Source organism: Natator depressus, chromosome 19 (genome assembly GCF_965152275.1).
Source record: "Natator depressus isolate rNatDep1 chromosome 19, rNatDep2.hap1, whole genome shotgun sequence".
Lineage (NCBI taxonomy): Eukaryota > Metazoa > Chordata > Testudines > Cheloniidae > Natator > Natator depressus.
In genome coordinates, this window is record NC_134252.1 from 4,651,984 (window position 1) to 4,665,378 (window position 13,395).

Sequence of the window (13,395 nt, forward strand, 5' to 3'; positions counted from 1 at the left end):
TGGGGGGATTTTTTTATTTATTTATGTATGTTTGCGAAGCTGATATGTAAGGAATTTGTTGGAGACCCTCCATCCCTAAACTCACTTTGTAGAGATCACCAATACAGCCTCCTGGGACGATGATTTTCAGCCCATCCTCTGCAATGAATTCCACATGGGCTTCTCACAGACAGTCTCTTTTGCCTGAAATGGGGCTCGACTGGGTGCCTTGTTGCAGGATTCGGTCCTGCAAATCTGCAGATATCCACGGAGCAAGTCTGGGGATCGCGGATTGGATGTGGATAGACATTTTGCAGGTCTCTCCCTATTGGATTGGAACTTATAGCTATCGCTACTCAATTGTTGTTGTTATTATTATTATTTTAAATTCACTCTTTTTTCCTTGTGGGGAAGGCTCTAAATTTCCAAGTATTTCTGATTGAAAACAAAACTCTTCTGTCATTTAATTTCTTTCCCCTCCCCTTTTCCATCCCCTGTCCCAGTGGGAAAAAGAAAGGACGGCGGAAGGGAGAAGTCTGTGGAAGAATTAAGAAGGAAGCCATGGTTTTTTTTCATTTCATTCCAAATATTTTCCAGAAAATATAATGTTTTTTCAACCAGTTATACTGACAACCATCAAACTGAGCACAGCAATTTAGATGCTTCACCTCATATTGCGATACTTCTCGCCTTTGTGTTTTCTGTCGATGGCCAAACCTTTTTCAGAATTGCTTTTCTAGGGCAAGAAAATGCCTCCATAATGTAGGCAGAGTTCTGCTCTTGAAACTGGTGTTCATTAAAGCCATTCTGAAGCCTTTCTCTTGGTCTGCAGATGGGTCAATTTTATCTGCTTGTTTGTGTGCCTGAGAAGAGACCAGCTTAATGCAAGGAACTCGATAGGATAATGAAATTACTGATGAATAGCTTGCTCTGGCAGTTACTTTCATAGCAGGCAGCGCTGCACGGAATTAGTACTCTGGCAGAGAAATGCTGTCCCTACCCATTGGAGTGATGAAAAGATGAGCACCTGAACTCTTCACAGAACAACTGACCGTGAAACATTATAAACCTCATCAATTATTTGTTGTAAAATGGGGCTTACATGCTCAAGTGTTCTGATTGGCTAATTGCGGGCTGTGCAGCTATGGGGCAGCAGTCGCAGCGGGTGACACCATCAAACCAAACCGACTTCTCTCGAGGCAGGGCTTTTGGAGTGACCTTTATTTAAAATAAACAAATAAATAAATAAAGTGGCTTAAATAAGAATCCTGGTTGTTTTAGTATATCCTCAATCAGGGACACACTTGAGTGTGCAGAGTTAACCCACAGCCGCATTGTGTTGGCTTGGGGGATTGCGAATGAGCAAAGGAGCCATTCGCTTCTTGGTCACTAGAGTAGATATGGTCTGGATGAGTAGAGATGGAACATTCAAGTTCCTCCTCCTTGTGTACAAGGCCTTGCATAATCTCAGCCCTGCCTACATCTCTGCTCCCGCCTGCTCTAACTCGTTATGTTTTCCCCATTCGTTATTATGATTTGTATTGCGGTAGCACCCAAGAGCCCCAGTCATGGGCCCGAGCCCATTGTGCTAGGTGCTGTACAAATTCAGAACAGAAAGATAGTTTGTGCACCAGAGAGCTTACAATCTGAGTAGTTGCATCTCTCTCTCTCCCTTTCCAACTCTTGACTTGATACCTTCTATCCGGCCGACTCCATGTGTTCCATATCTGGACCATTCTCGTTGGCCAACCTCTGCATCCCCTCCCCCACCATCTCTGCAGGCTCCCTCCCTTGAACCTGTGTCGTGTCTTGTGTTTGTCTTATTTAAGCAAGTTCCCATGGCTAGGCTAATTTAGACTGAAAACAAAGGTGCAGTTTTTTAACAGTGTGGGTAATTAATCATTGGAACAATTTACCAAGGATTGTGGGGGACTGTCCATCATTGGTAATTTTTAAATCAAGTTTGGACGATGTTCTAAAAGTTCTGTTTTAGTCAAACAGGAATTAATTCAGGGAAGCTCTCTGGTCCATGTCATAGAGGATGTCAGACAGATGAAATCTAAAATCTATCCATAGATTATCAGGCCAGAATGGACTTAAAGACTCCATCTGATGGAGGATCCCCTTTGTTCATGTGTAAACTGTTCTAATGGTTGTGATCAGGTGTTCTGGCACGTGTGCCTGTTGATTCGCAACAATCAGAGGCACTTATGGAGGAAGAAAAATCCAAACTCTTATCAACCTCAGTGAAATAATTTGGTTTCAGCTGTGGCTGAAGATGTGGTACATAAGAACAGAAGAGGGTCCATACTGGGTCAGACCAAAGGTCCATCTAGCCCAGTATGCTGTCTTCCGACAGTGGCCAATGCCAGGTGCCCCAGAAGGAATCACGGGTAATCACCAAGTGATCCATCCCCTGTCACCCATTCCCAGCTTCTGGTGCAAGGGAGAGATCTTATTTTGCATAAACCCCTCATTCATCCATCTTTATCAACCAATGGCAAATTATTGCCCCTTTATCTTTTCATCTCCTGTGCCCTGCATTTCTACTTGGGAAGTCCTCAGAACTGAATGCTTCATCTGACTATTGCATCAGTGTCCATATGGGACAGGTCTCCCAAATAGTAGCCAGTCTCTAAGAACATGGGTTCCATTCTCAAGGTCCAGGCAGCGCTACGTGAGACGGCGTGCAATGATGCTGAATGTGAGTGAAAGACGGACGGGGTGGGTGGGAAGTAATGCCTGTCTCCAGAGTTCCCCCCGAGAGCTCAGTTAACATGTGGGAGAGCCGGTTCGATTTACAATAGTGCTGCATCATGGTGCTAGTCTGAAAACCCTCACTGCCACGGGTGCTACGTTCTCAGTTCCGTTGGGGCAGGCACTGGAGTGCCTCCTCCAGGATGCAGGCAAAGCCCGTGTGCTTCCTGTGCTTGCAGTCTTCTCCCGACGCAGAGACGGGCGGGCGCCGAGCATCGGAGATGGCAGTCTGCCCTTTAGTACATGTTCTCCTCAGTGCTGCTGGACTTTAACGGTTCTATTGTAAATGGAATCTCTCGCATTATTTATTACCAGGCTTTGCTTTTGAGGCTGTAAGCTAAGTTAAGGGCTACGGCAAGCTGAAAGTTTACTGAAAAGAGACTTAAATGTGTATATGTGCTCTGTGTGTGAATACATGTTGGCAAAAGTCATAGACACACCAGTAAGCTAGCTTTCTATTTAGGTATATGTATATATTGATTCCAGTGTGTTATGCATAAGAAAAATTAATTACTGATTAACTGTTCAAACCAAGAATCTGTGAAAAAAGCCAGATTGGGAAAATTTTACCTCCTTTTATTATTTACTTGTTTTACAAGAGTTTTGAGTTACTTTAGAAGACCCTGATCCTTCAAAACCTGCGTGTGAGTGACTGTGAGTAGTAACATGAGGTGATCTAGTAAGTAAAGTTATTGTTTCAGTGCTGGCAGAATCTTTCCCTTCTTTGTGTGTCCGAGTGGAACATATATGCGTGAAAGTAAAGTGTGCAGAGTAGTGGCTTTAGTTTTACTCTAGTGTCTTGTTTGAAGCTCACACATTTTATTGACTAGTAAAGAACAATACCAGAGAAAAACATACGAGTGTAAATAACAATAGCTTAGGAAAATCAAAACATTAAACGTCTACTGCAATAAGGAGAAAAGATGGCTATGTATCCTCCCTAGATTATATTGCTGAGAGGCAATGCATATGATTTGATTTTTGTCCTTTTTAAAATTGTGCTGTTGCCATATTTCAGTGTTGCTAAATTAGTTTTTGTTTCTGCTGAGACATTAAGTGCCTCAGCTTGTGTTATGAGAAACTGCAGAAATAAATTTTGCTTTCCCCCTTCTGCCATATAGTGGGCCAGATCCTTGGCTAGTCTAAATCAGCATAGTTAATAGTTACGTTGATTCACACTGGCTGAGGATCTAGCCCAGTAAATTTAAGCCCTAAGAAGAGGCCAGAAGACAAAAAAATGTTGGAAATTGCATTTTGTACTTCATGAACTGGCAATGTCAGGTGTCGGCTGTGTCTGTGATTTAGTTTGATCTGACAGCTAGGAGAACATTTGTAATGACCGTGTTGGGACATGTAGGTTGTCTGACTCTGCTATGCTGCCTAAATGCTAAGATGGGATGGAGGGGAAACCATATGCTGAAGAGTCAAGTTTACTGAAAAGGGGTTTCCAGCTGGGTTTGCCCCTCAGTGTTTGTTTAAAAAAATTAAAGTCAACTAAAAATCTTAACTTCTCTCTGGCTCTTTTCATTTTTAAATGTGATTAAATGATTTGTTCATTTGTTTTCAGTTGAAACCTTCTGCAATGACGATAATTCTGCAACCCTTAGTTTGAGTGTTGTTAACACAGTTCAGAGCATGGGAACCTAATGGGTCAGACCTGCCGTCCATCTAGTCCAGAATACTGTCTCCAACAGTAGTTGGTACCAGATACTTCAGAGGAAGATGCAGTTATGGAATCATTTGCTTATGGGGAGGTTACCTCCTAAATCCTGTTAGAGTTTGGTTTATGCCGTAAAGCTTGGGTCTTATCATTTAAAAAAAATAATTCTGTCTAATGTAACTCTGGCTGTTCTCTGTCCATTTAAATGGCCAGTCATATTTTGAAACCTGCTAAGCTCTTTGGCTCCAGTGTTAACTTGTGGAGTCAGTTCCATAGACGGAGTAGGGGTGTGTGTGTGTGTGAGAGAGAATGATTTTTGTGCAGTATTTCTTTTTATTGACTTAAAACATGCTGCTTTTTCAGCCATGTTGGAGTCGAGGGAGCCGCTCCCTTATGATGAGACATCACAGAATCAGGCCCATGTTTGTTTGTAACCCAGTCGTGGCATCATTTTGCAGGTGCACAAGAGCCAGATCATGAAACTGACTGCTCTCTTTACGTTGTTCAAGCTCAGTGTAGTGGATAAAATAGGCAAGAAGTAAATGGTGATGAGTAAAGGAGACTTTTCAGAGTCTTTCAGTTTCAGCTGAGGGTACTAATACTGATTGAGGTTTTCCTGCACAGGTATGAATCCTGCCAACTACACTTAATTTTTTACTTAGTCCTTGCCCCAAAGAGATTAGACTCTATCTTTTCATTATATAGAGCCTAGCACAGTGTGGTCCTGCTCCTTGTCCATTGGTGCTACCACAATAAAATTAAATACATTCCTTTAATAGGATGCATGTTTTAACTCTGTCATTATCCTTCTAATAGAATGCTTTCCAGAATTCCAATGCCAGCTGCCATTGTCAAGAACATGAGTGGAAGCGGCTCTTTTCTTGTTTACCTCCATCACAAAACCGGTCATGTCCATCCGAACGTGTGTATGCTGCTGTGATTCCTGCAGCTGCAGTGCTATCGTGAAGCTCTACTCCATAAGCTGTAGTATTAGAAGTTGGAAATGAATATTTACACTGCCATAAATATTTACACTGCTGCCACATAGGGCTGGCTGGCAGATGACATCCAATCTGTTAGCTTTATCTATTTTCCCTTTTTCATTCACTCTTGTGGCTCTTGAATTAGGAGTGACAACATGTAAGAGGAAGTGCTTTAAAAATACTACCCTCCTCGCCCCAAAATACAACAATTTTGGAAAAGTTTTAATCCTTCCTGTTTCAGAGCTTAAACCAACCTCTGACTAATGGGGGTCAGGAGGAAATTTCCTGGTACAGGCTGCTCAATATCTGCAGGGTTTCTTGCATCTTTCTCTGAATCATCTGATACTGACCACTGTCAGAGGCAGGGTATAGGCCTGGATGGGCCACTGGTCTGATCCACTCTGGCACTTCCTACATTCCCAGGTGTATTGTGGGGAGAGGAGTGAAGTTTCATTTAGAACCTCTGGGCTGGGGAAAGCAAGTCAGAACCATCACTGAAATATTGCTCTCCATTCAGAGCTCCTTTCATGTTGCATGGGACTCTCCCTAGCAAAGGCTGCAGCGAAGTTTGCTACGTTAAGGAAAATGCAAGCAACCGGGTTAACAGGTGACCGTTGTGTTTTACGTGGCTGTGCGCAGGGTTAGGGAGTGGGTCTGATCAAATAACAGCTCGGGCCATAGTGTATTTTGCAAGCAGAGTCCGGATGTTACAAAACCTGGACAGCGTAGATCTAGCCCAGATTCAGGACGCTGCAGTTGCTAAGGGCTGGTCCCGTATGCAGAGTACAATGAAATCGGTTACTGTGCACGCCACAGTATTGTTATAAATCGTGGCTTTTGCCCAAGTCTTCATGGTTATCACTGTGCTGTACTTCCTAGTGAGAGAGGGGACAGACCTCAGACCCTCTTTCTCCAAAAGCACAGACTTGATCTGGGTTTAGCTACTGGCAGATCTGTTAAGTGTAGGGTACCTGTGTCACAAGAGTTAAGTGATTGCAATGCCATCCAGTAGGGGGCACTGGGGAGCCAACACATGCCATCAAGTTCATCCTGGTAGCTGGCACATTGTAGAAGAGCCGTCATGGCTAAGCCTACTTCAACGTATGATCACCTGATTTTAAGGATTTGTAACCTGAAAAATGGGGGAGAGCCTCTAACATCTTATTTTTTATCATTTTTAATTGTGGTGGTGGTGGTGGGGTTGGCTAGATTGTGTCATGTAGACAGTGCCCTGAGAAGGGCTGGGTGCACCCCCCATCTCAAGCTTTCCCAGTGCATAGTGGGACTATGCAGACCAGCGGGAGCCTGTTGACTTGCACCATCCTTTCTCATGCTCCCCATGTCATGCCTTGCCAGCTCTGCACTGTTTTTGGGGTGATGTGCACCAGCACCCCGGGGAGCACTAGGCGGGAGAAGCCCCTGACTTTCCCTGAGTTCAGGGACTTTCCTTTGCCCTTGCACGGGATATGTGCTCCTGTTTCCCCTGAGGGCTCAAGTTTGGATTTCTTCTTGAGCACAGCACTGGCAGGTATACTCAAGAAGGCCCGTTGACAACACAGCCCTGAGGGCTCTCAAAGCATTAGTGTGGGTTTCACTAAAACATGCGTTCCTCTGTATTTATTGATGCCCCGGGGCCAAAGGGATAAAGAGAATTGTAACCATGAGTCTTCAAAGGAGAAATGCAACATTTGATAGTCTTGTAACATAGACTTTAGATCAAGTCTTGGTGATCAAACCCAAAATGAACTAACTCAGACTTAAGACAGATTATTGGGTATGAGCAAAACCTCTTGTGGTTCCTTGATCTATTCCCATGTCTGCCAGCTGTTCTCATCAGTTTCCAACCTAAACAAAGTTCCTGGCTGTTTCTGATGACGGTGTATTGCCTTGTAGATTGTCAGCTCTTGAGAAATTAATTTTTGCGTCCAATAAGCAATTTTCTGTTAGCTGTGTCCATAAGAAGCAGAAGCTCATCTTGGGTCAGAATCATGAATGTGGAATTATTTCAGTAGATTAGTTTGTTATAGAACCGTATCAGCTTTTTCTGTTGTCGTTTATTGTGTTTCTTCAGCTACTATAAGTTTGGGAGGATGTAGATTTTTGTAGCCATTGTTGTTTGTTCTCGATTTTAATCTCTGAGCTAGGGCCACACTGGCATAACCAGATTGATTAAATCTTGTTTGTCCTTCCAATGACCTTCTGGAGTGTTTGGAACACAGAATCTCTGACCTTGAATATGCTTCGTTAACATGATAGCTCGTAGCATCAACAGGTTTTATACCTGCAACAATTACATTGCTACAGCCTTTTTAATTGACCAATTTTCCCAAATCATTCAGATGGCATTTACTCATGATTAAAATTAAGTGTTCTGTAGAGAAAATTATGTACCCACACTTCGCCTGCTGAATAACCGCCTCTGTGAAGGAAAGGGAATATGCTCTCGTGGCTAGGCAGGGGAACTGAGAGTCAGGGCAGCTTATGGATCTCCCACTGTGGACTTGTGCTCAGTTTGCAATTTGTAAAATGGATTAATCTCGCCTGCTTTTCCAAGGATCACAGGTATTCGCCCCTGCCCAGAATACCAGCACCAGGTTTATGCATCACATAAGCCAAGTCCACAAACAAGTGCAATTTAACAGTGCATGGGGATGAATTTTGCTCACAGGGGTTGCACATGTGCTCTGTGATTGGTATTTGCAAAGCAAACCTAGCCACAAATGCTAGGTGCTGTACAAATGCAAAGTTTTGTTATTTATCTTTGTTAACGAGTTTTTTATGAATGGGTCAGATTTACTCCACCGCTCTGGATTATAGGGCTATCCTCACTCTTATTCGTAAGATAGGCCATGTACAAAAATATTCCCCTTCGGGTAAATCTGATTGACTGCTGCAGTTCCATAAAGATACGAACTCTATCTTGCAGGGACAGAACAGGTTCTACTAAGCGTTTGGGTTCCAAGGCTAGGCCAATTGCATTGTAACTGGCTTTAATGAATGCTACTATCATTCTTTACCTGTGGCTGGTTGGCACTCAGAAGTGCTAATAACTTTACTGATTTGGAAAACAGCAAGGAGAAATCAAAGCCATGATTTCCAGTCCGAACTATTTCAGTTTGAAATCCTCAGTAACCAGCATAAATAAGGGCAAACAAACCAGCATCGATGGAAGAAGCCAGACTTGTTTTGTAGAACTCAGGAATCTCAGCAGTGATCAGCTTGATCACAGGATAACAAGGTAGCACAGTTTTTGTTTTGCACTGCATTTCCCTGCAAACGGTAGGGCTGCCAACAGCCTCATCGCACAAACCCAAACTCCCTTGCCCCGCCCCCGCGCACTCCATCTTCCCTCCCTCCATCGTTCGCTTTTCCCCACCCTCACTCACTTTCACCAGGCTGGGGCAGGAAGTTGGGGTGCAGGAGAGGGTGTAGGGTGTTGGCTCTGGGAGGGCAGGAGGTGAGGGGTACGACATGGGGTGGGGGGTGCTTACCTCAGGTGTCTCCGGAAAGCGACCGGCGCATCCCTCTGGCAGCGGCTCATAGGCGGGGAGGTCAGGGGGTCTCCGTGTGCTGGCCCCAGGCACCGCCCCCGCTGCTCCCATTGGCCGCAGTTCCAATGGGAGCTGCGGAGTCGGTACTCGGGGCGGGGCAGTGTGCAGAGACCCCCCTACCCCCACCCCCGAGAGCCAAAGGGACGTGCCGGCAGCTTCCGGGAGCAACTTGGAGCCAAGGCAGGTATCTGCACTGCCAGACTTTTAGCGCTCAAAATCTCCCGGTTTGACTGCATTATCTCTGGGAGATAGAGCGTGATTCTGGGAGACTCCTGGCGAAACCAGGAGGGTTGGCAACCCCAGCAAATGGTGAGGCTGGAATTCAGCTCTGATGTAAACAGGAGCAATTCCACTAACACCAGCAGGAGTTGTACCAAGTAGCAAGGGGTGAATTTGCCTCCCCAGGCTTGTCTTCACTGCAGTGGTTAGCTTTAGTGAGGCTGACTGCACTACGGAGTAGTGCCAGAGCTACGCAGAGTGATCAGACGAGCAGTTGATGAGTTGCAAATCAAGCTGCTGCATCCCACTGCATTGCTAGCTGGAGCATCAGCTACACTGGAGCATCAGCGTGTGCCACGGATGGGCCAGCTAGCTTCAGTTCAAAGTGTTGGAGGTGTGTGTGTGTGTGTGTGTGTGTGTGTGTGTGTGTGTGTGTGGGGACAGGAGCAGGGGCCAAACTCGAGTTCTACCTCAAACTAGCATTACAGTGATTACAAGTCCCGTGTTTCACAAAGCTTGAGTGTTCGATAATATAGTCTGCAAGGTTTAAAATAACACCAAAGGGAAAGTGAAGTAGACTAAGGAGAATTTCCATGTCTCTCAACCTTTGTTTCCTCCTACATTGGTCGAGGCTTCTAGGCATTAATGTAATGATACTAATAATCAAATAGCCTGCTTTGGCAATCACCTGTATACCTGGCCTACTCTAAGGGCATGTCTACACTACAGTCACCGCAGCTGTGCCACTGAAGTAGTGTCATGTAGACACTTCAGACGTCAACTGAAGGATTTTTTCCGTTGATCTAGGTAATCACCCCCCCCCCTCCACCCACTCACGCCCTGCAGTGCTGCAGTGATAGTAGCTAGGTCGATAGAAACATTCTTCTGTTGAGCTACCCCCCGTCTGTCCGGAGAGGTTACGCTGACTTAACTATGGCACTCAAGAATGTGAATTTTTCTCCCCCTGAATGATGTAGCTAGCTCGAGCTAAATTTAAGTGTCGCCCAGTCCTCAACGAGTGCAAAGCCAGTCTGCCTCGTGATGACTCAGGCTTGTTTTATGGTCAGTATGTGATGAGTGCAGCTCTAATGGTGCAAGTGTATTTCCAACCTGAACAAAATTCTCCAGCAAGTGTTTGAAAATGAACAACCTCCATGTTGGCTCTGCTCGGAGGAGATCCGTATCAGCGGTGATGTTGGTGTAGAATTATAAAGTCTGCTACAATAACCTGTTTGTCTTCTCTCTCGCCAGCCCAGAACTGCAGCTACGTCTTTCAAGGCCCAAACGGGACGATACAAAGTCCAGGATTTCCGTACGGATATCCAAATTATGCAAACTGCACGTGGACAATCACGGCTGAGGAGCAGAACAGAATACAGCTTGTGTTCCAGTCCTTCGCCTTAGAGGAAGATTTTGATGTATTATCAGTCTATGATGGACTGCCTCAGCCGGGGAATCTGAGAACAAGGTACAGTGTGCGATATAACAATTGATGGCCTTTATAAGCATGTTCAAGATTTCTGCCACTGGGATTAAAATACTTAGGTTGGAGGCTTGAACTGAATTAGGAGCTTATTTGTGAGAGAGATTCTCTTAGCTGTTTTGATTTCTTACGTTTGATAAGATCCTAAATACTGCTGAGAGTGCCTGACAAGCATGGCTTATTGATATATCCTAGACATCTGGAGAATTTAATTTAGAAAATGGAGCTAGAAGAGAGGAGGTCTGACATGAGGAAGATTTTCCCTTAAACCCAAAGCTTTACTATCTTAGAGAGACACAGGGTGGCCTTGTGGTTAAGGCATTGGACCAGGACGCAGGAGAGCTGCGGTTAATTCCTGGCTGTGCCACAGATTCTGTGTGTGACTTTGGGTAAATCACTTAAGCTCTCTGCATCAGTTTCCCCCTTCTGTACACGGGGGATAATAGTCCATTGATTCTGTAATGTCTGTTTAAATTGTAAGTATTTTGGGGCTGAGAACTGTTGCAGATAATGTGTTTGTACGGTGCCTAGTGCAATGGCGCTTTTGTTTCAGTTGAGACCGCGACGTGCTGTCCTAATATTATGACTAATAAGTTAAACAGAGACACTGATAATTAAAAATGGGTGTGCGAGAGAGAGAGAGACAGATATGTCGACTGGACCTTATGATTCAGAGACAAGACCCTAGATTTATTCCTAGGTTGTTGATTATGATGATAGGTTCAAAGGCTTCTTATTTCAGATTTTAACCAATAAAACTGAATTTTGGTGTTGGCATTGCACAGTGAATTCAGTGACATGAAGTGGCTGCTTTGTGAAGAACTTGGACTAAAGGCTGTGATCTTGGGCGGGGAGAGTGCTCAAAGATTTTGTTTTATTTCATTTTAAGCCACTTGTTCACTGTGTGACTTAGGACAAGTCCTCTTGATGTCTCAGTTAACCCATCTGGATAATCTGGGTTAGAGAAACAGAAACATTAAAGAAAACACTCTGTTGTATACAGTGGAGTTCAGGTGGGTGAATAAATTATGTCTTCACCTTGCAGCTATGCTAGAGAATTGTCTTGATTATGGGATTTCATCAGTGTTGATAAATGCAAAGTAATGCACATTGGAAGACATAATCCGAACTATACATATAAAATGATGGGGTCTAAATTAGCTGATACCACGCAAGAAAGAGATCTTGGAGTCATTGTGGATAGTTTTCTGAAAACATCCACTCAATGTGCAGCGGCAGTCAAAAAAGGAAACAGAATGTGGGGAATCATTAAGAAAGGGATAGATAAGAAGACAGAAAATATCATGTTGCCTCTATATAAATCCATGGTATGCCCACATCTTGAATATTGCATGCAGATGTGGTTGCCCCATCTCAAAAAAGATATATTAGACTTGGAAAAGGTTCAGAAAAGGGCAACAAAATGATTAGGGATATTGAGTGGCTGCCATATGAGGAGAGATTGATAAGATTGGAACTTTTCAGCTTGGAAAAGAGACGACTAAGAGGGGATATGATAGAGGTCTATAAAATCATTACTGGTGAGAAAGTAAATCAGGAAGTGTTATTTACTCCTTCTCCTAACACAAAAACTAGGGGCCACCCAATGAAATGAAAAGGCAGCCGGTTTAAAACAAACACAAGGAAGTATTTCTTCTCACAACACGCAGTCAGCCTGTGGAACTCTCTGCCAGAGGATGTTGTGAAGGCCAAGACGATAACAGTTCAAAAAAGAACTAGGTAAGTTCATAGAGGACAGGTCCATCAATGGCTATTAGCCAGGATGGGCAGGGATGGTGTCCCTAGCCTCTGTTTGCCAGAAGCTGGAAATGGGTGACAGGGGATGGATCACTTGATGATTACCTGTTCTGTTAATTTCCTCTGAAGCACCTGGCATTGGCCACTGTCAGAAGAGAGGATGCTGGGCTAGATGGACCTTTGGTCTGGCCCAGTATGGCCGTTTTCATGCTCTTATTTAATCAAGAGGCAGAACATTACTTTGTTCTTGGTAATGTATAAAGGAGACCCACGTATGATCAGTTGAGGCTCAACTTCTTGTGAGGCAAGCTTTGCAGTGGTGGAGGGTCAATGCTGTGATTTGCCTCATCCCAAGTGGCCCCTGGGCAAATTACTGCATTCACCAGCATTGGCATAAACTACCTTTGCTCTCTGGAAGTCGATGGGAGGTTCTGCTGAGGATGCAGAATCCATAAATGAGCTTAGATTGGAGGAAGGAGTCATGGTGGAGTGAATCAGTAAGGTTACTGTAGATAGATCACAAGCAGGTATTCCTGTTCACTGCTAATTACTGCCAAGCACAATATGACTCCAGACCAAGAGAATGGCGAGGAAATCTGAGCGTAAGCCATCAGTGCTAACAAACCTCTGGGATTCACAGTGCTTGGATGCTATGGTGGTTAGAGTTGTAAAGGGTACCTGGTCTGATGGATATCATTAGAGAGTGAACAAATTCCCTAGTAAAAACATTTTAAGTTTTTTTGAACTGTAGTTTGAATTTACATAAATCTTTTTTTTAAAATGAGCAGACTTTCTGTGGTTTTGCTGAGTGTTAGGAATATTTTGATGACAGGCACATTTTTACTTGATAGTCCTGTTTTTGAGTGAAAAATCTCTTTATTGTAAAAAAAAATCACTGTTTAATTCAAAGGTGAAAAAATAATTTTCTTATTAGGGAAACTAGTGAATAGTCCGACTTTCCTGTGCTTCATTGTGAACTGACTACTTCATGAGAAGCAAAATATC

General features: G+C 43.9%; 1 protein-coding gene across 1 annotated transcript in view; it reads left to right on the plus strand.

The window, feature by feature from the left end:
* CSMD2 (CUB and Sushi multiple domains 2) overlaps positions 1 to 13,395 on the plus strand; it is a 536,547-nt gene that overhangs the window by 32,905 nt on the left and 490,247 nt on the right. The window contains exon 2 of the mRNA XM_074934462.1: positions 10,401 to 10,617. Coding sequence (XP_074790563.1) covers positions 10,401 to 10,617 — 217 coding nt within the window. The remainder of the gene's footprint in view (positions 1 to 10,400; positions 10,618 to 13,395) is intronic.